Source organism: Mastomys coucha, unplaced genomic scaffold (genome assembly GCF_008632895.1).
Source record: "Mastomys coucha isolate ucsf_1 unplaced genomic scaffold, UCSF_Mcou_1 pScaffold19, whole genome shotgun sequence".
Classification (NCBI taxonomy): Eukaryota; Metazoa; Chordata; class Mammalia; order Rodentia; family Muridae; genus Mastomys; species Mastomys coucha.
The window spans coordinates 19,188,845-19,215,470 of NW_022196901.1; the positions used below are offsets into that span (position 1 = coordinate 19,188,845).

Genomic DNA, 26,626 nt, shown 5'->3' on the forward strand with positions numbered 1-26,626 from the left:
AGACCGATAGAGTACCCTGCACCTAGGGAGGGCTGGAGGAGTATGTGCGAGTAGGTTCAGGGTTTGTCCTTACGAGGAGTCTGAGGTATCTTCCCTGCTTTCAGGAGAACACAGCACCCGCCAGCTCTCGTGAGTCATGTCTCTGCTCTGTCCACCAGGCAGGCTGCATATGGTCTCTGCATGCATCTAGACCGAGGAATGGAAAGACTAGCTGACTAGGACCCTGCCTCCCTCCTGTGTGGGTGGGTCTCAGCCTCTTGCCTACATCCTCAGCAGTGGCTTTCTATCTGTGCAGCTATGGCCGAGGGTGGGGGTCCATCCCTTTTGCTATGTCCACCGGAGAGTGAAGGGAAGAGGGAGGGAGACCTGGAGGGGTGGCGTCAGTTGTATCAGGCCAGGTTCTGGTTTTGGAACCAAAATAAAAGAGGGAAGGTAGTAGTGTTAGCTTTACAGCTGCAGCTGGAAGGTAGTGGCTTGGTGCTTCTGTAGCATGTTAAAGCTACCTACCTAGTAAGTAGATCCATTACCCAGATTTGCCAAAGTTTGCCAAGAATATCTCCTTCTGAGACTGACTGGAAAAGTCAGAACAGAAAGTGAGTTAGGGAAGCCACCAGAGGCCTGGCTGGGCATCTGAGTTTCCCGGAGTTCCTCTCATCATACTTGTTGTGCTTTGTGCTTCAGAGGCCTGTGACAGGACCTGATGCCCTTGCACGGTGAACTCCTCATCGGTGACAGCCAGCCCAGTCACCTGGCCTCTTGGTTTCTAGTCCTTTGGGTCCCCTTGGGATTCTGTGGCTGTTGTACCTAATAGCTAGAGTCTGGTCTATCATCAGCTGCTCCTCAGGCAGCCAGGAAAGCAGGTTCTTCCCATCGGATGTTAGGACACACTGGCAGAGCATTCAGCCTGGCCTTTCCTTCTCATCAGAGTTGCTAGCTCTCCTGAAAGCTTCCTGTTGGACACAGCACGAAGCGGAGAGCTGTGTTCTCAGGCCCAGTTTATCCCTGTGCCCTCCTTTCCCCTTCTCCTGGCCTACAGCTGTGGCTTGCATGGCCTCACCTGCTGCCGGTGCTCACCTCTGTTTCCCGTTTGCCACCTTCGTCTAACCTCAGAAGAGCTTTAGCGCAGCATTGACCTAGCAGTCTAACCTGCAAGAATCAAGGGTCCCCGAGTTGCTTGGATCTTAACTAAGAGAGAATGAAAGGCCTCTCGGCCTTCTAGGCAAGATCAAATGGGAGAAAGGGTCTCTAGACCCCACAGAGGCTCCCGCAAGACTTGGGCCTGTCTGACTCTCCTGAAGGGCACAGGTCTCACCTAAGAGGCAGGGCCACAGTGTCTGGGCCTCTCCTACTAATGGAAGTGGCTGGGCCCAGCATGTGGAGCACAAGTTGGTGGGCAGGCCGAAAGCTTCAAGCCTGGAGCCCGAATCTCGCCTGGCCCAAGAGAGCCTGCCACAGCTTCCCCCATTTTGCAGCCAGCGGAGCCATTCACACAATCACCTTCTGTTAATTCTATCTGCAACATCAATTAAATTGTTTGTAGAAACTAATTGAATGTGGCTTAATCACACATCTTAATAGCTTTCCACGCTCTGAACTCGTTGTTAATTCCAGTAATAAAACGAGATGAGAACGCTGGCTGGGTAATTAGCGAGGAGGCTGGGGAAGAAATTGCTGTTTGATGGTGGGTAATAAAGGCAGCCGTGGTGACCGCTCTCCTGAGCAGCCGCTGCCACCACCGTGCTCCCCTGTTCTGCTGACGGAGGGAAACACTATTGCTCCTGCCTGAGGTCCCTGTTCTGCTGCTACTCCGCCAGGCTCCTCACCGTGTCCCCTGGGCCCAGCACTCGGCCCAAACTTCTGAGGGTGTCATGCTGCTGGACCACAGGCTAGGGTGTAATCAGATGCAGAGCTTTGACAGTCTCTTTCTCTGCTAGGCAGCTTCTAGGTCCTTGGCCCTGAACAAAGTCCCTCTGTGCAGCTCATGTTCTTGGCCTAGGGTCATTTTCTCATACTACATACCAGCTTTGGGTTTCTCAGAGCTTGAGTGGGCCTAAAGATTGATAACTGCTGTGACCTCCTTGTGAACTGGAGCAACCCAAGCCCTCCCTCAGGAGATGGACTACAGCTGGGCCTTTGGCCCAGCCAGCTGTTGATACTTGTCTGGAGCAGCCAGTGCAAGATGTGGGTCTAAGGACTGATGGTGAAGATGAGCAGGAACCAGAGATGAGAACGAGTGAAGATGAGATAAGCCAAGAGAAAGATTGAGACAATAAAGTTACTTCTGGATGTGAAAATAAGGACCAGAGGACCAGCAACAGTGCCTGGTGTGACAGAGAAGGGTCAGATGAGGCAGTCCTTGGGAGGACAGCAAGGAGCTGTGGGATCCGCCACACAGCCAAGCTCTAGATCCCATGCTGTTTATGGTGCTGGTGGCCTGGAATGTGATGGCTGGTGCGGTCAGGTGCTAGTGAGGTCCAGAGCTGCAGCTCGAGCTCGGTATGTGCGCACAGCCAGAATTGTCAGGGTCTTCCTGGATTGGAAAGCTGTTTTCTCTGATTTCTCAGTGGATCATTCTGTGGATCCAAAAAGATAAACAAAGTCTCAGAGCAAGTCTGTCTGAGCCAGGCCCCATCACAGGCCTAGACGGAGCAGGGAGGTACTACCATAAGTCAAGGTGCTGGGAGAACTGGTGGCAGGGACTGAGGCTCTCCCTGAACATAGCTTGTGAAGGAGCAGACATCCAATGGGCCTGAACCTTCTGAAAGGTTGTCTATCTGGAAAAGTGTCATGCCCACTTTAAAAACCAAGATGGCTACAAGCTCAGGCTTCATGGGTCTGTGTATAGGCAGAGGGCTTATGCAAGGTTTTCAAGAGCTTTCATGAGAGATCTGACTTGATTTCTGATTAATACAATCCTAGATTCTTCTCTCAGAAAGTTATATAACACCAAAGGAGGAATTTTTGTCAAAGAGTATGGAGATGGAAAGGTTGGAACTATCAGTGAGCTTGATGAGGATGTGGAAGTCAAAGTGATCTGGAGAGAGAGGCTGGAAGCTGTAATCCAAGCCAGGCTCCTGGTCAGGTTCAGCTCTAACCAGGAGCTGCCAGGACAGAGGGTCCTGTAGACTTGGGGCCATAACTTGCAGGCAAGTCAAGGCTTCTGGCTGAGGCTGTCACCTGTGAAGGACAGCCTTGGGAGTCTGCAGATCTGGGCGTAGTCCAGCTCCACCGTGATCATGGGTAGATTAACATTCCTAAGTCTCAGTTTCTTCATCTCCACTCTGGAGACTGAGACAGGAGGATTGCCGTGAGTTTGAGATGAGTATAGTAACTCCTCACTCAGCTGGTTGGGATTTGAAATGTACTAACTATGAATGTAGATGTGTTGTACTTAACACATAAGCCGGGGATGGGCAAATGATAGTCTATGATGTCAGTCTCACTGACAGGAAATCCATGGTGTGTGTTCATACACTCCCAAGTCCACCAGAGAGAAACAAACTATTCAACAAAGTGTTATCTGAGGCTGTCCCAAAGGAGTGCTCCTCAGCACCCAGGTGTGGATGGTAGCTTGTGATAGGAGCATCCTTGGGGCCTGGGACTCCTCAGCCACCTGGGTACTCTCCCCAAACCCTATCTTTACCACCTAAGCCATCTCCTCTAATGGCTTTGAGCCTATGTGTTTGGTTCCAGAGCCTTTGTTTGCTCTTCATCTTGTCTTCCTAGTTGAACTCTACCCCTTTGGAGATTTGGGTGGAGATTTGGTTGGCTTCAGAGATCTGCTTTTTGAGACTAAGTGCCTCCCCTGACATCCCTGTTCCCCAGTTAGCAGAGAGAGAAGAGACCTAGGCAGTGAAGGGCAGTCAGTGCTGGAGACGAGTTGCTGGGGAGGGCCCAGTCTAAAGCATCTTCTGTCGTCTGTACACCTTTAGGATTACATGCAAAACATCCACGGCAAAGAGATAGACCTCCTGCGGACGACGGTGAAAGTGCCAGGGAAGCGCCTGCCCCGAGCCACACCCACTACAGCCCCAGGCACCAGTCCCCGTGCCAACGGGTTGGCAATGGAGCGGAGTAACACACAGCTGGGTGGGACTACAGGTGAGGTGGCTGCTGTGGTGGAGAGTGTGGGGAGTGGCTGTGCATGGGCCTAGCAGGACAGGCTGCTTCTCAGCCTGGGCATCAGAGCTTCATACATGCTCACCAGCCAAGGGCACACTGAGGATCCTCTCCGTCAGGAGTCATGGCCAAGATGCAGACCTAGTGGAGTTTGTTGAGGTAGCCTTGGCTGTCAGGTGGGGCTAGGGTGTGGGGACAGCTAGTGATCCTAGGACTTCCTCCCTGCAGTTTTAGCTAAGGTAGGCCAACAACCCAGCTCACCATAGGAGAGGGGCAGAGTCACCTGACGTCATCAGGAATCCATCTCAGGTCTGTGGTGCATGCAACATCTCTGCACAGAAAATACTGGCTCTAAACCCAGTGGTTCAAGAGGGCAGGAGAACTGTCCTCTGCACACTATGGAGAATGGAGAGTTAGAGACCATAGGTTGACAGTTGCGTCTGGGCAGCTTTTCTATGGCTATATTCTTTTATTATGTCTGTAGTGTGTGTGTATGAGCTTTCTGCATCTCTCCATGTTTGAGAATGTGTGTCTGTGGATCAATCTCTGTGGGTATGAGTATGTGTGACTGTGAGTGTATGAGTGCAGGTGTTTGTAGTGGACAGAGCATCAGATCCTCCTAGGGCTGGAGTTCCAGGAAGTTATGAATTACCTGATGTGGGTGTTGGGAGTCTGACATCTAATTACTGAGCCTTCTTCAGGTTCCCCGCTGAACTCTTACCTTTTGTGTAACAGTGTGTTCTCAGGGAAGGTAGTCTGCCCCAGATCCTAGAGCTGTTCATCTTCCTGGCTCTCTCTCCCTCCCCTCATAGCTCAGTCAGTGTCTTTGCGCCTCAGCCTGCCTTGGGCTCCTGGGCCCTTCTTGATGGCCCAGTGTCCTGGCTGCCCTACAGTGTTAGCCCCTGAAGCTCCTGCCCAGGACATAGGTGTCTTAGCAGTGCTGAGCCTCTGCCTTGCCACAGAGGCCTACTCACAGCAGTGTGGATTTTACCAAGATTGCCACCTTGCCTAGGGACATACAAGGAGCGGGGGGAAAGTGTCATAGACACTGAGTAAACATGGATATGCCTAAGGATACTAAATCCATAGACTGGACAGGACAGGCCCAAAAGTACAAACTTGTTCATTGTAGGTCCAGGTGGGGTTTGAGCCCAGAGCGCTGGCACACTGGCAAGTCCTCCACTGCTGAGCAGTATCCCCACCCTCTAAGAGTGCTCCTTGTTTGAGGCAAAGTACCTTATGTAGTTGGTCATTCTGAGTGGACTAGAGGTGTGGGGAAAGGTGCAAGAGGGGTCTGGCTGCATCAGTTGATCTGTGCCAGTATAGCAGATGTCTCAGAACCAGGTACCAGGGCCACAGCAGCTCTGTGCAGATTAGTCTCCTGTTTTCATGAGGAAACCACGGTTCTGGTGAGGCCCATTAATGTGTCTATAAAATCCTACTGTTCGCCATGGGTCTGGGATTGGCTCTGTTGCTTCTTTTAAACCACCTGAGCTGGGAATGGGGAGTTCTTGAGGTATACCCCAGGAAAGCAGGCTAAGGCCTCTGTGGCAAGGAGAATGGCTCATATGCTGTCCTTGGTGCTGAGCCACAGGATCTCTTCCAGAGTTCTGTGCAGGGAGCCTGTGTGGCCAACTTCAGCACTAAGTGGAAACCTCCGGTTTCTTGTACTGGCACCACAGGAGGGAGTAAGGTGGCCACAAAAGCAGACCTTTCCTGGAAGATGAGTAGTGAGAGGAAAACTGGCATATCTCCCCAAAATGGGAGAAGCAAGATGCCTCTGGCTGTCCCATCGCATCCTGGGCCCACCTAGCTGTCACCTAGGATGCCACTGTGGCATGTGGGATGGAGCCCAGCAACTTGCTCCTGTAATTACAGCGCCTACACATAGAAACACATGGGTGATGCTTCCCAAGCATGAGTTCCTGCTGCCGCACGCTGACACCGACCCTCATGCACACTCACACATGTCTCTCGCTCACCGGGCGATGTTAACATCTCATTATCTTTGTTACTGTAATTACATTATCCGCTGCTTTATGCAGAATTATCCTCGGAGGACTAATTGATGGCTCCATGTTTAATTCATTAATCATTAGCATCAAATTCGACAATTACAGTGCACACTGATTGTGGGATTGCAGGCGTAATGAGGGGAGAATTAACAAAGAAAAGGGAAAGCACTTTCCCTCCCTCAGGGTTTTGGGTTGGGGGGCTTGGGGAGGAAGTTGGGCCTATGATGCCTTTGGTTGGGGCCACGGGCAAGGTGGGGAGTCCTATCTGGAATCTAGGAGGCATAGGGAGGGACTAGGAGGAAGCAAGGGGAGAAACAAGAAGCCTCAAAGGCCTAGGAGGGCTGGACAAGCTAGGAGAGGACTGAGACCTGAGGATGGCAGCCGAGACAGGGCCACGTGCAGGTCACCGGCACTTACTGTGTCCAGCCATTGTGGGCGTCACAGAAATACACAGTGGCGTCAAACTCAGGCCTGCGTGAGGGCTACTCCTCAGGGCGTTGGCATCACATGGCCTCCCTCCCCTTCTGCAGCTGCCTCAGCTCCCTGCTTCCTCATGCATCCAAAATTCCAGATTCACATGGCTGCCTGCTGGGCTTCAAGGCCTTCAGTTTAGCATTTCCCCTTGCCTGCCACTGCCGACCTCCTCCAGCTTGGGCTGGCTCATCAGTCTCCACACTGGAGCTTCTTGGGAGACCCAAAACCATGTGGCTTTGGCCTACCTGTCCTAGGCTCTCTGGCTCGTTCTTCTGGCCCCATCACCACCCTGTCTTGGGGACACTGGAGAAGGTGAAGGAAGTTAAGGTTCCTAGCCCCAGGAGCCCATGGCTGCTCCAGACTATGTAAAAGGCCTCTGGCTGGGCCCTAAGTAAGGTCTGAGAGAGCTGAATGTTCATCCTCCTTGCCCATGGCGGGCTGTGCCTGCCCAGCCTTGGACTCCTCAAGTCTTCCATTCCCCTTGGCTCTGCCATTCTTCCCTGATGGGAAACGAAAGATTAATTTTCTCCAGCCCAACAGGATAATTACTAATACTAATTAGACATAATTACTTGAATTTGATACACTTATTTCTCGTCAGAATGGCAGCAAAGCTGAGGCAAAGCAAATGACATATGTGGACTAAAATGTTAGATGCAGGGACCTAGGTGGGGTAGGACTGACAGGAGCGGTACCTGGCCTCAGCCCTGCCTTTCCCAGCTCACAATCACAGTGATGAGTGTGGTCTTCATGGAGAAAGGAGGGTGTGAAGGCTGGAAGTCTCCTTCCCATGTGGAATCTGCAGGAGACCTTGGCACACCCCAGTGAAGATCAAGCCCTCCCTTCTGGTCACTGTCCTGCTGGGGTTAACTCAGGCTCTGTCCTGCAACCTGTTTATCTATCTCTATGTGGCCCCCACCTGCCCCTCCTCCCAGCCTGATCCTTCCCCTCTCCCAGGTTCCCCCCACTTGGCCAGTAGCACATCCCTGCATTCTCAGTGCCCCCAAAGCTCAGCTTGGGCTGGCTCACATCCTGAGGGGCTGCACCAGCACTCCTGTTCTGTTTCCAGCACTGACCAGTGGAGTGAGGCAGCTGCCCTGCCTGCCAGCATGCAGCACCCTGGTGAATGGCAGCTCAGCCGCTTCCCACCTCTTCTGGCATCTGCTTAAGCAACACAGAGAGGGAGCCCAGATGCCCAGGAGCCTGTGAGACTGATGGGGAGGGCCCAGCAGAATCCTTCAGGGCTTGTTCCTGGTACTGTGATACAGGGCTGATACCTAGGCTCAGTCCCTTCTTCAGCATTCCTTTTACCAGCTTCACTGGCCCCAGGCCTAGGTCTGGACCCTCAGCCAGGATTACAGGCTTGCCTTTTGTAACTCCTCCTTCCTGGTTCCCAAGTGTTGCTGGTGGCTCTGCTGTATCCCCATCAGCCCCCTGTGCAGTCAGCTCATCAGCCTCTCTGCAGGAGGACAGGGAGAGCAGAATAGACTAGAGGCTCCAGGCTGTACACAGTACACAGGAAGAGCCATGTCTGGGGCATCACTGGTCTCATAGCGTGGAGAGGGTCCTGCTCCCTTGATTGGGTGTGTCCTACCTCTCATGCACCATTTCCTATGCTCTTCCCAAATCTTATCTCCCCCGCCCCATAACGTTTTGGCCATGACTCTTTCTGCTTTGTTTGCCCATCCACCTGAGCCCCACCCCCTTCAGGGTACTTTTGATTTTCTCCCAGGGGCCTCTCATAGACACACACAAACGCCACTACATGTCCCCATCCAAGACCAAGGCCACCTTGGGGGCCAGGGACCATTCCCTTAGGTCATGGACCCATGGCCTGTCTGGCATTGGTGAAGCCCCTCTGTTGAGTCTGGAAGGAGTTAGTCAGGGAGGGAGGGAGTGCGTCTGCCTCTAATGAAGTTTGACATTTAGTGGTGAGCGCCGGGCGGGGTGTGGGAGCGGAGCTTGATTAGCGTGCTCTAATTGACAGTAATTAGGCAGCTCCCTGATTGTTTCTAATTCTGCTATTAATTGTGAGGAGCGGGGAGTGTGATTGAGGATAAATTTGGTGCGGAGCTGCTGGGGCTTCAGCTCCCTGTGAGTTCCCTGGGCCTTCCACCCCTCTAGGTTGCAGACATGCTCGCTCTCCCTCTCTCGCTCACCTCCCTCTGCCTTTATCCTGCTCTGCTAAGTTTCCAACTCTTCCAGGGCAGGGAGCTTTGGGACTGGGAGGCCTGGGCAGCCCTTGGCCTTCCTCATACTCTGCCAGCTCCTCCTCCTCCCACACTTGTCCACCTCTCCCCTCACCAGCCAGTGGCCCAGCTGAGTCACTCAGTTCCAGCCCCAAGCTGGAGTCTCCCCCATCTCCCCACTTCAACCAGAAGAAGCACTGCTGGAAAAAGAGCACTGGGACCCCCCGACCAGACGGCCCCAGCGGTGCTGCTGAAGGTTAGGGGGCCCAGAGGTGGGCAGTGGGACCCGGGTGCAGCACCCGAAAAAGCACAGTTATGTCTATGGTAGACAGAGGAAACACTTTATGTATGAATGATTTCTGACAAAAGTGACTCAGCCCTCTGAGATCCTGGACTCTTTGCTTACTCAATCCCTGTTAGTTTAGTTTACTTCTGTCATTCCTGAAGAAAGGCAGGCAGCAGGACACTACCTTAGCTCTTCTAAGACTTGCTGAGCAGGGGACCTTCATAGGGGCCTCATGACAGTGGAGGGTTGGCCGGTGCTCTCTGGAACCTTCTGGGAGCAAAGGTGTTCCAGCTCACAATGTTCTTCTGGCCTTTCTCTTGGTGTTTGTTACCATAACACTGCTCTTCCAGTGTCTCCCCTCCCCCGGGAGGTTTCTTGGTCCCTACATATCTTGCAAGTCCTTACTGCTGTGGGGATGGGTGTGGGTCAAGTGAACCTCTGACAGTGATGCAAAGTCGTGTGGTGCAGAGCCCACTGTGGCCTAGGGACCCAGGACCCCAAGGGGTAGAGGAGCTCACACAAGGGAAGATGGAGAGAGGAGCTACCAGTTCACACATGGGCAAAGGCATTTTCTGAAGGGTCCTCAGAGGAGGAACCCAGCAAGAGAAGATTTTCAGGGGTGTGGTGTCACTGAGGTGAGAGGCTGCAGGGATGCAGAAGCAGCAAGAACTTAGAGCTGGGATGTCCCTGGTGGAGTGCATGGCTCACCCTAGGGCCATATGAGCACTGTGTCTCTCTAGCCCCCATGACAAGTCACACTGCTCATTGGCAGTTGTTCAGGGCCGGTGGCCTCTGGGCGTAGGTATGTCTAAATGTCTTTCAGGGGTCCAGTGGACAAGCACAATTCCCCGGGTCACAGTGCAGACCCCTGTGCTTGTTACTACAGATGTCCTTGGGTTCCTGTTGGTTCCCATCTTCCAGTTCCTGGAGAAAAACTCTCCCACCCACATGCCCTTCCTGCCTGTCTACACCAGGGCAGTGGGGGAGGGGCCCAGCTCCCAGGAGCTCTATGCTGACGCCGTCCAGAATATTGGGTTTAATGAGCTGCAAAATGAGGAGGCTGCAGCTGACACGTACGGATGCTGCTCGCACCCGCCTCCTGCCCAGCATGTGCCTTCCAGCACCCGCTGCATCCTTCTCCAGACACTTAGCTCATGTTTCTCCAGGATGCCTCCTCATGGTGTCCATCCCTGGTACTGTTTAGGAAGCCAAGCACAGCACCTACCATTCCCTGGCTCCACAGGTGGTTACCAATGGAGGGCAGGGACTTATATTAGCCTTGTGCAGTTTTGAGGAGGAGGAGGAGTGTTGTCAAAGCGGGGTCTGGATGGAGTTACGGCAGTGGGGCGCTACTGGGTGTGTTCCTGGCAAGGAGCCCTAACAGTGTCATTCCCTCCCCAGAGGCAGAGGAGTCCTTTGAGTTTGTAGTGGTGTCCCTCACTGGTCAGACCTGGCACTTCGAAGCCTCAACAGCAGAAGAACGGGAGCTATGGGTGCAGAGTGTGCAGGCCCAAATCCTCGCCAGCCTACAAGGATGTCGCAGCGCCAAGGACAAGGTTGGCAGGGGTGGTAGAGCCAGCTTGGAGAGCCTGGCTAGGGGAAGAGCCAGTGGAGGGGGCTTGAGACTAATCAACTACTGTTATCTCTCCGGCCTCATGGCAGACTCGGCTGGGGAACCAGAACACAGCCCTGGCTGTGCAGGCTGTCCGCACGGTCCGTGGCAACAGCTTCTGTATTGACTGCGAAGCTCCCAGTGAGTACAAGACCAGTAGGGCTGGGAGCTGGGTGTCTAGGGTTCAAGTGGCAATGGGAGGTGGACAGTATGCAGAGGGGGTGGACTTCTAAAATGACCCCCTCTCTGGGCGCCACCTGCTTTCTCTCTCTGCCCACCTAGATCCAGACTGGGCCAGCTTGAATCTGGGTGCCCTGATGTGTATCGAGTGTTCAGGGATCCACCGACACCTGGGAGCTCACCTGTCCCGAGTCCGCTCCTTGGACCTTGACGACTGGCCACCTGAACTGCTAGCCGTCATGACTGCAATGGGCAATGCCTTGGCTAACAGTGTCTGGGAGGGGGCTCTGGATGGTTACTCGAAGCCAGGCCCGGAAGCCTGCAGGTAAGCCAGTGCTGCTCAGGAAGGAGACAGCCAGCCCCATTGTGGGGGTGGATAGAACCTGTGGCAGCAGCAGCATTGCAAGGGTTAAAAGGCTGTTGCTCTGCTTGGCTGCCAGCTGGACCCTGGGGGATCCCTTCTCTGCTGGTGCCTGTCACTCAGGCACCTCACAACAACAGGGCCTTTTCTGAGCCCTTATCGCAGGTCAGGGGCCAGCAGGAGACGCATGCGTGGAACCCATATCACTGTGCTGCTCCTGCATCCAGGCCCATGTGCTGAGATGGGGAGAATGGTTGGTAGATAGGGCGGCCATGCCCCTCGCAGGCTGTCACCTGCTTTGTTCCAGTGCCACCAATCACAGAGTTCAGACAGCTTGATAAGCTGCCACTCAGGCCTGCTAGGAATCCTGTTGTCTATGCCCTCATATTCCTGCTGGCCCCAGAGGTCTCCCCTCTCAATGTCTCAATACCACCCAGTTTCTGTGATCCACTGTCCCTCTGAAGGCCCTGGAGTCCCTGGGGCTCCTCTCTGCCTTCCTTCTCATTGTTGCGGGGTCCTCCCTGTTCCCTGCCTCCTTCCTACCTCTTGACACACACACACAGTTTGGACTCTGTTTCCTGTCTTGCCTCATGCCTTGATGGACCTGTACTTACAGAGAGGAGAAAGAGCGCTGGATCCGGGCCAAGTATGAACAGAAGCTCTTCTTGGCTCCGCTGCCAAGCTCAGATGTGCCACTGGGACAGCAGTTACTCCGGGCTGTGGTGGAGGATGACCTGCGGCTGCTGGTGATGCTGCTGGCCCATGGGTCCAAAGAAGAGGTGAACGAGACATACGGGGATGGTGATGGGAGGACAGCTCTGCACCTGTCCAGTGCCATGGCCAATGTGGTGTTTACACAGCTGCTCATCTGGGTGAGTCTGGGTGCTCTGGCCTGGCCTGCCCTCCTCCTTCTCAGCCTTCAGAAGCTGTTCCTCTCCTCTCCTCTCCTCTCCTCTCCTCTCCTCTCCTCTCCTCTGATAGCTGAGGCCTTTCCTCCCACATCATGCCAACTGTGGATGTGCTTTCTCCTGCAGTATGGGGTGGACGTGAGGAGCCGTGATGCCCGAGGCCTGACCCCACTGGCCTATGCCCGCCGTGCCGGCAGCCAGGAGTGTGCAGACATCTTGATCCAGCATGGGTGCCCCGGGGAGGGCTGTGGATTAGCACCCACTCCCAACAGAGAGCCTGCTAATGGCACCAACCCCTCCGCAGAACTGCACCGCAGCCCTAGTATCCTATGAAGCTCAGAAAGAGGCCAGAGGGACCGGAAGGACTCCATAACCTGGAGGAGACAGACAGAGAAGCAGGAATGTGCAAGAAGAGGGAGTGACGAGGGTCTCGGGGTGAAGAGGTTTGGGACTGAGCTGCCCAGAGCAGGGTGTGTTTAGCCCTCAGCCCTATGGTGCCGTTAAAGGACAGAACCCTTTGGAGGTGCCTGTGAGGAGAGGGGGGCAGGACCTCTCCCTCCTCCAGAACCCTGCCTCCTCATGACAACTCCCACAGCCTTCCCTGCAGTGGGTAGGGAAGGACAAGACACAGGATGGGGGTGCCTGATGAAAGACAAGGGGCCAGTCTGGGAGCCCCATGTAAAATTTGTACATTGGAATATTTATGTTTGTGTATATACGTGGTGTGTGTGTATGATGAGCCAATAAACCAGGCTGTATGTGTGGCCTCCTTTCTCCTTTAGTGCCTCAGTGCTCCTGAGCTTCTCAGATGCCCTCCCTCCAAGCTCTGCTTCGGTAGTCTGTGTTAGGGTTTGCTGGCCCTGCTCTCAGTCACCTCCAGCCTGCCTTGTCAGGGATGATGCTTGGCCGGGCAAACATGCCTGACAGGAAACAGGTTCTGCTTCCTGTTGTGTGTAGCCTGCCTCTGCCTACTTCTGAAAATTACCCTTGCACACTGTCAGCAGTGCCCCCTGTGGCAGACACACACTGCATGGGCCAGTGTTGAGGGAGGCACCCAGCAGCATCCAGGAGTGCTTGGAGGCTTCGCTGGGGTGATGGAGTCAGTGACAATGTGGCTGGAAGGGGCAGGGTGCTGGTGGCCCAGAGCCACCTCTGCACTCAGCCTCCAGGAGCCTTGGAAGCTTAACCGGCCGAGCTAAGCTGGGAGAAGAGCCAAACCTCTTTATTCTTGAAAGAAAACTCAGGGAAACGCCTCTCTTAGTCTATGAAGGATGAGAATATTAAGTTTTGGTGTTGGATCTGTTTCCTGTTCCTGGACCCACCTTGCCGAGTGGCCCATGTTTTCTGAAGCACCTTGAACAGGTGTCCATGAGCTAGGCCGGAGCTGTGCCTGGACACTCACCCACATGTCAGTTAATGATCAACACTAGTGAGAGGAAACCAGATTTTATTTTATTTTCTTCCACATTCCCCTTTTCAAGTCTACTAAGATCCTTACAAAGGGCAGAACCTGGGCAGGACAGACAAGCCCCAGACTCCCTAAAAACAAGTTGCTTGGGCTGCCTCCCTCTGCTTAGCACTGTTGCGGCTGTATGGGAAGCCAGAAACCTGAATGCTGGCCACTTCCCCAGGTTTTCTGCCTTGCTACTTGCCTCCCTTTTCTCAGGACCTGGAGAACGACTCTGCTGAAGAGGTAACAGCTTCGCTTCCACCTTGGCTTCTCCTGTGTAGATCAGAGAGTCGACTCTGTGGTAACCCTGGCTGGGAATGAGCTGGGCCTACATTGCATTTCAAAGTTACATTCCTAAGCCTGATCAGAGAGAGACAGGTCTGTATCCTCGGTAGAGAGTTGAGTGGGAGAAACGGACCGACAAGGACAGAGACCATCTTGGTCTCACGTGACGCATTCAACAGCTAATTGAATGTGATGTTGACTATTTGCCACTCAGCTCACCAGTGGTCGAGGGGGCCTGTAAGGCAGGTCAGGAATGTGCGTGGCTTTGCTTGCTCCTCTCCCTCGCTGGCAACTGTTTTATCCATTCTTCTTCAGCTTTATTCCTTTCTCCCTAATCCATACAGGTCCTGTTTCTCCCCAAAAAGCTAGTTAACCATGACAGCAGCCGCAAGTGGGCTTCTGTAGGAATCTTTCCCTAAGGCCTCTGGGGATACCTAGAGCCCTCTGGCTGTGGGTTTACATCATCTGCCCATAATCTCTGCCTCCACCCTCCTGGACTCACCCTTGTCCTGTCCATCTGATAGTGGCTTCTTTCAACCTATCTTTTTCTGTAATGGAAGAGGCTGGTGGGAACCCAACTTCACAATGTAATGGACAGGAGAAAACACAGTGAAAGTTGCAAAAACAGACAGACAATGGGCCTCTGCCCCAGGCTCTGGCTTATTAAATAGAGGAAGGCAGAGATGAGGCTGTGTGCCTCTCTGTCTTAGCTCAGGTGGTGGAGTGAGCCTCCTCGCCTTAATCACTGACAGGGCAGCATCTTCTATGTAGATAACTTGCATGTTCTCCAAGCTAAACCGAGGTCTCCCTTCAGTGCAAACTGAAGTGTGTCTCTCCCTGAAGTGTGCCACTTCTCCCAAAGAGAAGACACCAGAAGCAGATGGGTTTGTTCACAGGAAGTGGGAAGACAGTAGCCCAGTGGGAACTGGAGGTGTAGGAATACACTGTGGAGGGATTCTTAGGAGTGACCAGGGAGTTGATGATGACCCCCATTATTGGCCATGACAGTTCCATTTCTTTGCATGTCCTTATGCTAAAGAGCAGCAAAGCAGTAGGGTGGACAAAGTGGGTGAGGTTCAGGGAAACAATTTCCCAGTCCCCTTTTGGGGTACAGACAGACAAAGACAAAATAGTTCCATATATACAAACTTTACACAAAATAAATAAGGAACTATGGCCCCAGGCTGGTATCACCAGGACTACCCCCCACCCCTGTCAGAGGTTGCCCACCCCACCTCAGGAGTCTACTTCTGCTCCAGAAGCTCTCCCGGATCAGAATGAATGTTGCATCCCTGAGACCCCTAGTCCTGACATCTCTAGAACAGCCTCAGGCCAAATAGTCATGTGTCCCGGGAACAAGCTGGCCTCTCCCAGAGCAGGGTCCACCAGGCAGCTCTAGGCTGCAGTACCCAGTGAGTCTTGGGCAGGCACAGGTTCAGATTCTTGGACTTCCGGTCCCCGGGAGCTCTATCAGGGCCGGGCTCCCTGCTCCATCTGTTGGTGCTGGCTGCGCACAGCAAACCTGTTGACGTGCACAGGTATGGGCACTACAATCTTGGGGTTTCTCACGGGCTCCCCAGAACGGCTGCTCACATTGCCAGCCTTGATGCGCTTCCACTTGGCCCGGCGGTTCTGAAACCAGATCTTCACCTGCACCTCACTGAGCTTGAGGGCATGGGCGATCTGGGAGCGCTCTGTCAGACTCAGGTATTTCTTGCAGTGAAACTCCTTCTCCAGCTCCAAAAGCTGCTCGCTGGTGAAGGCAGTGCGCCGCCTTCGGCTTTTCCCCCCAGGCGTGGTGACCCCTGTGGCCACTGGTGTCCCCTCCTCAGCGCCAGTCCCCAGGCTTCCCTTCAGCTTCGGTTTAGGTCCCAGAAGAGCCCCTGGGCCCCCTGCAGAACTGTCCAGGAAGCTGTCTTCGCTGTCACCGCCTGAGCCCTCTTCCTCCTGCTCGCTGCCTGCTGGGTCTCCTGCTGGGGGCTCTAGCTTCTCCTCATCTGAGCTGTACACCTTCCCCTCTGCTGTGGGGGTAGAGAGGGCTGGGGTGGAGAACAGATATATGGAGAAGGAAGGGCAAGAAGAAAGTGGTTTGGAAAAGGTATGTGGGAGCATGGTTGGGAATGATCAATTGCCAATAGGAGACAACACATTCAGAGAGAAAGAGATGGGTCAGAAGGAGACAGGACAGACATCCAGTGGGCAGCGGGAAAAGGTTTAGGAGAGACAAAGAATGGGGAAAAAAGGTTTTTAGCCAGCCGACTTCAGTATGGAAAAGTAGGAAGGCATCATGTATGACAGTGGCCCCTCAGCATTCCCACCACTCCATTGCGTGCTCACCACCACCACCACCACCAGGTACCAAGTGTGGTACCTATCCAAAGCCCAATGCTGCACTTACAACAGGCCTCCATACCCAGCCCTGCAGTCCCAGGATGAAGGAATGTGGGAGCTGGCTGGGAGGCACTGCACACAGCCTTTGTGTCCTCCCGGTAGTCCTCTAGGCCCAAGAGCAAGAGGTATACTTACTCTCAGACGTGTCAACTAGATCCAGGCCCAAGTCTGGTCTGCTTGGCTCCTGTTCTTAACTAAAGTGCCCTGATAGAAAGGTCCCCAGCACTGCCACCTCTCCTTTATCTGTGGTCACACCTTCTCCCTGTCTATCACTTGGCCCCCTGGTCCCCTGGCTCATCCTTGATTTCAGCACACTATCATCTCTTTCCTGCTCAGGCCCTTCTGCCAAGGCTGCTTGCACAGCAGCAATGGAAGCTTCCTGAGGATCCATAAGAGGTGTGCACAGGGAAGGCCACAGGCAACAGCAGGAGGCAGAGGCAGACAGGTGATGAGAAGAAACTAGAAAACGGAATGTGGGAAGACACTTGACTCCTAGTGGGTGACTGTCCTCCCAGGGTATAAACATTTTAATCTGCAGTCAGTTCTAAAGGTAAATCAATCACTGGATTTATCCTGTCCACTGATATCATGACTGCACGCATGGCATTTCACATTTCAGGGTTGGGGAGATGGTTCAGCAGGCAAATGCTTGCTGTACAAGCATGAGGAACTCAGTATGGATCTGCAGCACCAACATAAAGAGCCACAGTTGGTCAGTGGCACACACTGTAACCCTAGATGTATGTAAGACAGAAACAGACAGATCCTGGAGGCCCACCAGTTAGCCAGTGTGGCTGAAACAATAAGCTCTAGACTCAGTGGAGACCTCGACTCCAGTGAGCTGTGGATGGCCCTGGTGCTGTTGTACTCTGATGTTAATTCTGCTTTCCCAAGACGGGTTGTCTGGACCAGAAAAGAGTTACCTACTCAACTCAGGTGACTTCTTGTGAACCATTGAATGATCACCTAATGAATAAGAACCGCCTAATGAATAAAGGAATCAATCACTGGACAAGTAGATGGGACTTCCGGGTTAGACCGAGGAAGAGAGGAAGCAGGAGAGAGGGGTTTTTTGGATGGAGTTAGCAACAGAACAAGATGTAGCTACTAGTGTCTTCTGGATTAGATGGCTTCGAGGATTTAGAATTAATATGGCTTACAAGCTCAGAATTCTAGTTGTTGCTCCCAGCAATTGAGTTATCATTGTTCCTGAACTAAGTTTGTGTGGGGTTTTCCTTCACACAGCAGTTACGGTGCTTAAGTTTTACAACACCCCCCTTTTTTTTTCCTGCCTAAGTAAACAACAGAAATTCAAAAGACAGCCTACCACCCAGTAGGAAGAACACAAGGACTCTAACTCAGGAGTTCAGAGAAGGTAGGACTGCATGAAAATAGGAATGCAGCCCATCTCCACGTGGCAAACTTACACTGCCGAGGCATGATCAGAGCGAGGCTCAAAGCAGACTGGATCCCGGTGCAGTGATGGCGTGTAAGGGGTGGCACGTACAGAGTACAGCACCCGGCGGGCAGGCAGGCAGGCAGATGAAAGTCCTGGCTTACTGCAGCCTCTCCCACAGGGCCTGTAGTCAGCAACCCGTTTTCTCCCAGTGAGTCCACACCTGTTCCTTCATGCCTTCTCCTTTTCCTCAGGATCCAGGGAGGCTTTTGCCTCCGAGGCCATGTCCCCCGACTCCACACTGCAGTCAGCATCTTCATGGTGCCCTTGCCCAGCTTGCCCAGACAGGTTCCAAACTCCTTCTTATCTTCCCGTAAGCAGCTTGCTATTCAGGTGCCTCATGCTGTCTAGAAAAATCACCAACCCCACAGGGAAGTCCAGACATGGATGACAGACCTTACCACACTCCTCACCCTGGCCACAGACATGGCAAGATTTAGGGCCTGGACTCTGGAGAGATGGCTCAGCGATTAGGAGCACTGGCTGCTCTTGCAGAGAATTAGGGTTCTATTCCCAGTGCCCATCAACAAGGTGACTCACAACTATCTGTAATAATAGTTCCAAGGGATCTGATGCCCTCTTCTGTTCCTCCCGGGTACTGCATGCACAGGCAGCGCAGACATAACATGCAGGCACTCATATACATAAATAATGGAATAAAAACCAATTGATCTTTTGTTAGAGATTCAGGACATGGGTGTACTCCTTCCTCTTGCTAAGGGGTCTTGTTCACATTTTTCTTATTTCCACAGATCCAGACTTCTCAAGTCCCAAATGGAAATCTCAACCTTTCTCAACCTTTCTTTCACCTTCGCCATGCTGCCCCATCTTCAAACTCCACCATGACACCACGCAATATTTATTTCTCCTTCTCATGGACCCATCCAAACCCCCACAAATCTGCCTCTCTGACCTGTCCCCAGCCCTCTCTGTCAGGAGCATCCAACTCCTTGAGATCAAGCATCAGCTCCTTCCTCCACTCCTTAAGACTGGCTCTTCTTCCTTCATCCTCTTGGAATTAAGATGCTTCTTGGACTCATCTGCTGCCACAGCATGTGACATTAATGTTATTTATTTTTAAAAGCTATGTCTCGAGCTGGAGAGATGGCTCAGTGGTTAAGAGCTACTCTTCCAAAGGTCCTGAGTTCAATTCCCAGCACCCATATGGTGGCTCACAACCATCTGTAATGGAATATGATTCCCTTTTCTGGCACACAGGTATACATGCAGACAAAGTACTCATACATTAGTAAATAAATAAATCTAAAAAAAAAAACCTATGTCTCTTCCTATTAGAATATAAGCTTCGTGAAAATAAGGATTTCAGTCATATCTTATTCACAGTTGTGGCTTTGGTATCTTAAAAAATTACCTATAAAGTAGTCACTTAATGAATACTTAACATAACAAAAACAGCTATTTCCAGCATGTGCATGCACTACCCTCCTCATCGGTTTTCTTCTCGTTCTGAGATGCCCGCTTCAACCCTACCCATTCCCAGCACCAGAACGGACCCTTCCTCTTCTTCTATCACTCCACCCTCTGTCCAGTGTGCCTCAGACCTTCCCATACACAGAGAAATGCCACAGCATCCTCTGGTGCTAAGAGTCATAGCATTGGAAATTTTCTTCACTTCTAAGTCTTGTGGTTTCAATTTTTAAAACATACTTTGTAGCAATTCATAATAGGTTAACAAAATGTAGCCCAATCGTGCAGTGTTTTAAACAGTGTTAAAAAGCCAGAAACTGGGTTTCAGGGCTTGAAGGATGGAATCATTTAGTACAGTGCCAAGCCCTCGGGGGGCATCCAATAAATCTAAATTGATGATGATTGAGAGGAGGCTCCCAGCTCCTCAGTCTGGCAGAGCCCTCCTGAGATAATCTCATCCATCCCTCTGTCTTCAGACAGACTCAGTAACTGCAGCCCACACAAGCAGGCCACCCTCAGCGCCGCTTTTAAAGCCACACATGGAGTGAGGGTTCATGGCCTCTCTCTGTTTCTTGATCCCCGTGGGACACTGAGTGGCAGGGGCAAGAGTTTCTGTCTGTGCCTGTATGATCGTGACATTGAAGACTCTGATAAGCTACCTCTAGATCGGGGTGGGGGTGGGGCAACTGAGAGGAACACACAGCCACAGGCCTCAAAGCACAGCTTCTGGAACAATGAGGAGATCACAAGAGGAGAGAAGGAAACACAGCAGAAGGGCAGCAGAAGGGAGGCTGAAGCCAGAGAGAAGTGGCAGAGAAACAAAACGGTGGACTGGACAGTGAAAGGCTGGGTTTCATAGAGACAGATAAGATGGGGATGGGGGTTAAACAGTACTGCCCGACCCCCAGTACTGACATGTGTGTTGCTGCCTCTTGCTCTTTGCTCCACCAGAAGAGGGCGCGCTGAGAACTGGGACGGAGTCAGCAACCAGGAATGGATGAACTACTCAGCTACCCATGAACTACTCAGCTACCACAGACAAAAGGCAGGCAGGCAGCCCACGTAGCTTACCATTTCCACATAACTTAGTTAAGAATGAAATGCAGGGGCTGGAGAGATGGCTCATCACAATCACTCATAACCCCAGTCCTAGGGGATCCCATGCCTTCTTTTGACCTTGTTGGGTACCAAGGATGTACTCGGTACACCCACACACATGCAGGCAAAACACTCACACATAAACTAAAATGAATAGCCTCTCTGGCCCTTCCCTTTCTCTCAGACCCTCTTCTCCCTCTTTCCCCTTCCCCTTCCCATCCTTCTCTCCACGTGTTCCTGCCCCCCCATGCCCCCAAATAAATTCTATTCTATACTAGAAAAAAATTAAAATGAATAAATATTTTTAATAAAAGAAAGAAGGAAGGGAGAGGAAGGGATGGAGGGAGAAAGAAAATGCAGCTGGGTGTGGTGTTATAGTGGTATACACCTTTAATTCCAACACTTGGGAAGCAGAGGCAGGCAGATCTTTATGAATTCAGGGCTAGTCGGATATGCACAGTGAGTCTCTTAGCCAGGACTATAAAATAAGACCCTGCTTTTAAAAAGAAGAGAAAAGCAAGCTAGTTCCATTTATCTGCTTTGTAACGAGTATTGGTGGTGAAAGAGTCAAGATAAAAAACCCCAACAACACATTTTTGTTGATGACTGAAAACTAGCCGAAGTAATAACCCTGTTGCTCCCTCAAGATTAAGTCTCTCTCAAAGTGCTTAGAGCTCCTAAGGAGGCCGGCTGGCCTTGAGCTTGCACCTCCTGTTTCTACCTCCTGAGGGATTGCATGTATGGGTTGTGTTTACCAATCCTAGCTGTCAGACCTTTCTGATAAACTTTTTATTTGCAAAGTTTGATTTAGAGAAATTGGACTAGATAGATGTCAGATCCACAGAAGTCAATTTCCAGCTGAAAATGGACTTAGTTGACAAACCAGGATGCCATTGAACATCCTTTTAATTATTTTGATTGTTTTTTTGCTTTTTCTTGTTTTTGTTTTTGTATTTGTGGTGGAGTTTTTGTTGTTGTTCTTCTTGTTCTTGTTCTTGTTATTGTTTTGGAAGCCTTGTTTCTCTAAGTAACCCTGGCTGTCCTGGTACTTTCTCTAGACCAGGCTGAACTCAAACTCACAGAGATCTGCCTGCCTCTGCCTCCCCAGTGCTGGGATTAAAGGCATGAGCTAGCATGGCCAACTTCCATTAACAACTTTTTTTTTTAAGATTTATTTATTTTTATGTATATGAGTATACTGTAGCTGTCTTCTGACACACTAGAAGAGGGCATCGAATCCCATTACAGATAGTTGTGAGTCAACATGTGGTTGTTGGGAATTGAACTCAGAACCTCTGGAAGAGCAGCCAGTGCTCTTAGCCGCTGAGCCACCTCTCCAGCATACCCTCACCCCCAACATCTTATAATGGAAAATAATTATTCTTGCGGAGGAAATCTTCAACAAAATGAAAAAAGGTTTTCAAGTGCAAGCACCCTAACTGTGCTAGGGAGGTGGCCGAGCAGGCAGAAAGGTCCTGCTCTTGTGTGTGACCTTGTGTGAGGATGTTAGGATGGCTCCAGAGTGTACTAGGCTCCTGTGAATTCAGAGCCTGTGGAGAAGCCTCGGCCTCTAGCTGGCTAGTTGGAAACAGGCAGAGTTCATGGGACGGCTCCTCATGGAGTTATCGTCCTGGGAACCAGAAATCACAAAGCTTGAACTACAGTTACGCATAGAGCTCATGCCCCTACACACCCACCCACTGAATCCAGACACTGCCGCACTCAGGCCACACGGTGTACACACATGTGGACCGTGGCTGCTTCCCACAGGAAGGGCAGTGGCTCCAGATAGAGGAGTCCCATGGACGGAAAAGGTCAAGCAATGAACAACAGGCAACTAAGGAATACTGAGAGTGGGAGAAATGGCCTTCTCCAGGGAACAGCATGCCGGTTGGTTATTCAGTAACAAGTAATGAGCCCTGCAAACACACACATGTGTAATGCTATACAGACCAAGCAGGGGTAGTTAGTGACATGTATGCATGCATAATAATTAATGAAAAAGGAGGTCAAGACTTTGAAAAAGAGCACGAGAGAGAGGGTTGGAAAGGAGGAGAGGGCAGGGAGATATGCTGTAATTATATGATAATCTCAGAAATAAATGGGAAAAAAGGTTCAGTCAGGCTAAAGAGGAGCTTAGCAGCCACACAGAACCTCTGGGAGGTATTTCCCCGTGTGGGGAATACACAGTGTCAAGGGGGCTGTGGTGGTGCATGCCTGAAATCCTGGCACCAGGGAGGTCAAGGCTGGATGGTAGCAAATTTGAGGCCAGCCTTGGGCAGCCCCAGACTTGCCCACTAAAGAGGGGAACCTGCACTGGAGTCACCAAGGATAGTGAGATGAAGGATCTTCTTCAGACTTATTCTCAGACTGAGCGGCTCATTGTCGTCCCAGCTAAGGCTGTGTGATGGCTTAGGGGAGAGTCGCTGTCTGCTGGACTGGAAGAGCCCATCTCTCTTCTACTTGAGAAACAATGGCATTAGCATCTCCCTACTTTGCTCCCTGGACAAGGGCTACCCCTCCTCCTACTCCCCAGCCACTCAGCCTTTTCCCAGAAGGTGGGGTCAATTCTCCAAAGATACCTGTACTTTCCAGTCCCTAGAGCCCTGGCCAGCCAGGTGCCATGACTGAACCCCTCCCTTTGCAAGCCAGGACTATCTCCCATTTGTGACTCTTTTCAGCTCTTTCTTTGCTCATCCCTTGGATTTGCACAGGGTTAGCAAGCCACAGTCTCTCTGGAGCTTGCTGTGTCACAGAGAGCATCCATGTCTCTCATTACTATCTTCCCACCCCTCCACATTCCTTGCTTCATGTAAACAAGGGACGTTCATAGATCACTGCCATCCTGCTTCTCACAGCTTTGTGACAAGCTCAGGGTAGTTCCGAGTCCCCATGTGTCCCAGTTAGTTCTTCTATCTTGACACAAGCTAGAATTGTCTGAGAAGAGAGAATCTAATGGAGGGACTTCCTCCATTAAGTTGGGCTGTGTCTTTGAGGATATGTTCTTGGTTAATGATTGAGAGGACCCAGACTGCTTCGGGCAGTGGTATCCTAGGGAAGACAATTTTGGGTTCTTTAAGAAAGCAGGCTGAGCAGGCCATGAGGAGTAAGCCAGTAAGCAGCGTTCCTCGGTGGCCTTTGCTTCAGTTCTTGATGAAGTTCTCCTGGCTCCCTGATGATAGACTGTGATTAGGGCATATAAGACATAGAAACCCTTTCCTCCCCAAACTGCTTTTGCTCAGAATGTTTTATTGCAACATCAGAAAGCAAACTAGACCCCATGCCTTTTCAGCACCAGCAACCTTTCAGGGTACTCTAACAGACCACTGCAGAGTGCCCTTGTGTAGCCTTGGGCTTTTCCATGTGCTTTTCTTTACCTTGAGCCACTTGCTGAAGTTCAACTGCTCTCATGTATCAGCACAGACACAGAGTCACTAATCTTGTTTCCAGGTAAAGGAAGTGGAATTACGGAGAGATTAAATGCTTTTCCTAAGTCCCACAGCCAGGGACATTGCATCATCCCAGATGCAGTGTCCCTGCAGCTCAGTCTTTGGGAATTCTCTACTCATCCCAGCCTTTTCCCCACTTGAAGTCACAACTCTTTCCCAGTTGCCCCTCCCCCCCAGGAGGAAATCGTTTTAAAGTTTTTGTTTATTTTTGTGTGTGTGACTGTTGTGTCTGCAATCGTGTCTTTGTGCCAAGTGTGTGCCTGATGCCCAAGGAGACCAGAAGAGAACACCAAAATCCCTGGGTATGGAGTTACAGACGGTTGTGAGTCACCATGTACTAGGAACTGAAGCCAGTGCTCCGGACTGCTGAGCCACCTCTCCAGCCCAAAATAACCTTCTTATCAAATTCAAATGTAAGCCTGATTCCCTTCACATACACACAGCTCTAATTTAATTACCAAATCACACCTAATGTGCTCACAGACAATTCCTGAAATTGCCACAGGAAAAGACCTGTCACCAAGCACCACACTCTTTTTAGGAGGTAAGTTTTCCCAACGTCCCCAAGGCAAAATTTCCACCAAACCGTTCTTGCCCTTCATAGCTTGTGTGACGGAATCTCACCAGTCAGCTTTCCTTTTCTTTGAACGTATATTTCCTAGGTCTGGAGAGGTTGCTTGGCGGCTAAGGGCATCTCTTGCAGAGGACTTGAGTTCAGTTCCAAGTACCCACTTCAGGAGGCTAACAATGGCTAAGTCCAGGGAGCTCCCCTGTAGACATCTGCATTCACATGCACATACCCACAGAAAGACACATACAAACACTCATGTAGTGGTGTGAAGAGGTTTGGCCCCATAGACTCATGTATTTGAATGCTTGGCCCAAAGAGTGACACTATGAGGAGGTGTGGCCTTGTTGGAGGAAGTGTGTCACGGTGGGGGTAGACTTTGAGACTCTCCTAGCTGCCTGGAAGACAATCTTCTCCTGGTAGACTACACTTTCTACAAGGTGTAGAATTCCCAGCATCTCCCGCACCATGTCTGCCTGCATGCTGCCATGCTTCCCACCTTGATGATAATGGACTGAACCTCTGAACTTGGAAGCCAGCCCCAGTTAAATGTTGTCCTTAATAAGAGTTGCCTTGATCATGATATCTCTTCACAGTAATGGAAACCCTAAGACAACTTATACACACAGAAACACATGCACGTAGCCACACACACACACACACACACACACACACACACACACACGTATAGAGAGACACACACATACACATACACATACACACACACACACATACAGAGAGACACACACATACACATACACATACATGCACAGAGACACACATATTCACACATACACACACACACATGCCCAGAGGGATACACACAAACACACACAATTAAAAATTTTTAAAAAGAGAAAGTAATATAGTGGTACACACATGTAATCCCTGCATCCGGGAAGCTGAGACAGGAGGATAGTGAGTTTAAGAGCCAGCCTGAGCTACAGGTTAAGATTCTGTCTCAAAATAGGGGAACGGGCTGGGCTGGAGAAGTGGCTCAGCCTTAAAAGCTAGGCTCATAACCAAAAGTGAGGTGTGTAGAGAAGGCTGGGGCTGTAGTTTATTTAGTAGAGAGTTTGACTAGTGTACATGAAACCCCAAATGTGATTGTCAGCACCGCATGAAACCACACGTAGTACCACGTTTAGCTACACAGTGGACTGAGAATCAGCCAGGAATACACAAGTCCCGAAGAGGAGCTAAGAACTGGAGCAACAGTTAAGACAGGGTTTGGGTTTGGTTCTCAGCACCCATGTTGGGTGGATTACAATTGTGTTAACCCTCCTTCTGGGGATCTGATGCCCTCTTTTGGCCTCTTCCAGAACCACACTCATGTTGCAGACATACACACACACACTATAAAATTTTAAAATGTAAAAGCTGGCTATGAAAACAGGCTCACTTTAGTATCAAGTTCTGTACTTTCTCATACTCTGTCTCAGCCTTTGAGGGGCAGAAGTTTTCCAACTCTGCCTTCCTCATTGTGGGTCTGTGTCTCAGAGCCTCCCTGATCTCCTCAGTCCTCCGCCAGCCCTGAGGAGCCTGAGCCCCTTCCCTCTAGTATTCCTTCACCCTGCCATGCTTAAATTAGAGGTTCTTCCTGTCTTATTTCTGGGCCAGTCCAACTTTGTGATTGTCTCCCTTCGTTTTCACACTTTCTTTAGGGCCTTCTCTCTCCTGAGCTGCCCAGAACCAAGTAGCCTGTCAATCACATTCCTCTGTCCTTCTGAGATCAGGTTAGCCCGTGGCTGGGTGGGACCAAGAACAACATGCTATCCCGAGCCCCTGAGTGTTATCCTGAGTTAAGCAGGGATTGTGACAGTTGAGAGCTGCTGGTGCTGTGTGCCCCCCACCTCCACTTCTCTCTGCAGATGAAGACAGTGCCTTAAGGAAAGAAAGAAGTGATGACAGAGAAGCCAGACCAAGATCGAGGTCGGAAGACCTAACCTCAGTGGTTAAGAGCATTGCTGATCTCCTAGAGGTCCTAGGTGTGGTTCCAAGTACTCAAGCCCAGGGTCATATCACACCCACGTCACAAGTCTGGTTCCAGGGGATCTGATGGCACATGGAACACATACACACACTCAAGCACACACATACATATAATAAAATAACAAATGAATAAATAAATATTTTTTTTAAAATTGAGGTTGGGTTATCATTACAAGCAGTCCTTGGGGCATGGTTAAATAAATGCTGTCACAAGCCTTTAATCTCAGCACTCAGGAGGCAGAGGCAGGCAGATCTCTATGAATTCTGGTCTACAAAGTGAGTTCTAGGACAGAGCTACACAGAGAAAACTCGTCTAGGAGAAGGAGTGGAGTGGGGTGGGGAATGGGGTGGGGAGTGCGGTGGGG

At 51.2% G+C, this 26,626-nt stretch overlaps 2 protein-coding genes across 7 annotated transcripts in view; one reads left to right on the forward strand and one right to left on the reverse strand.

Annotated features, from left to right (window-relative positions):
• The window catches only part of Agap3 (ArfGAP with GTPase domain, ankyrin repeat and PH domain 3), a 57,169-nt gene extending 44,259 nt beyond the window's left edge, over positions 1–12,910 (forward strand). For 3 of the 5 annotated variants that reach the window (XM_031380163.1, XM_031380162.1, XM_031380166.1), the window contains exons 11-16: positions 3,933–4,101; positions 10,485–10,639; positions 10,746–10,836; positions 10,978–11,200; positions 11,853–12,108; positions 12,271–12,910. In XM_031380163.1, coding sequence (XP_031236023.1) covers positions 3,933–4,101; positions 10,485–10,639; positions 10,746–10,836; positions 10,978–11,200; positions 11,853–12,108; positions 12,271–12,477 — 1,101 coding nt within the window. In that variant the 3' untranslated portion in view covers positions 12,478–12,910. Of the gene's footprint in view, positions 1–3,932; positions 4,102–7,565; positions 7,731–8,915; positions 9,054–10,484; positions 10,640–10,745; positions 10,837–10,977; positions 11,201–11,852; positions 12,109–12,270 lie in introns of all 5 variants that reach the window. The other 2 variants (XM_031380168.1, XM_031380169.1) reach the window with 1 other exon arrangement.
• Positions 12,911–13,574: 664 nt separating this feature from the next.
• Positions 13,575–26,626, reverse strand: part of Gbx1 (gastrulation brain homeobox 1) — a 25,125-nt gene continuing 12,073 nt past the window's right edge. Inside the window, exon 2 of one of the 2 annotated variants that reach the window (XM_031380171.1) lies at positions 13,575–15,900. In XM_031380171.1, the coding sequence (XP_031236031.1) occupies positions 15,350–15,900 (551 nt within the window). In that variant the 3' untranslated portion in view covers positions 13,575–15,349. Of the gene's footprint in view, positions 15,919–26,626 lie in introns of both variants that reach the window. The other variant, XM_031380170.1, reaches the window with a different exon arrangement.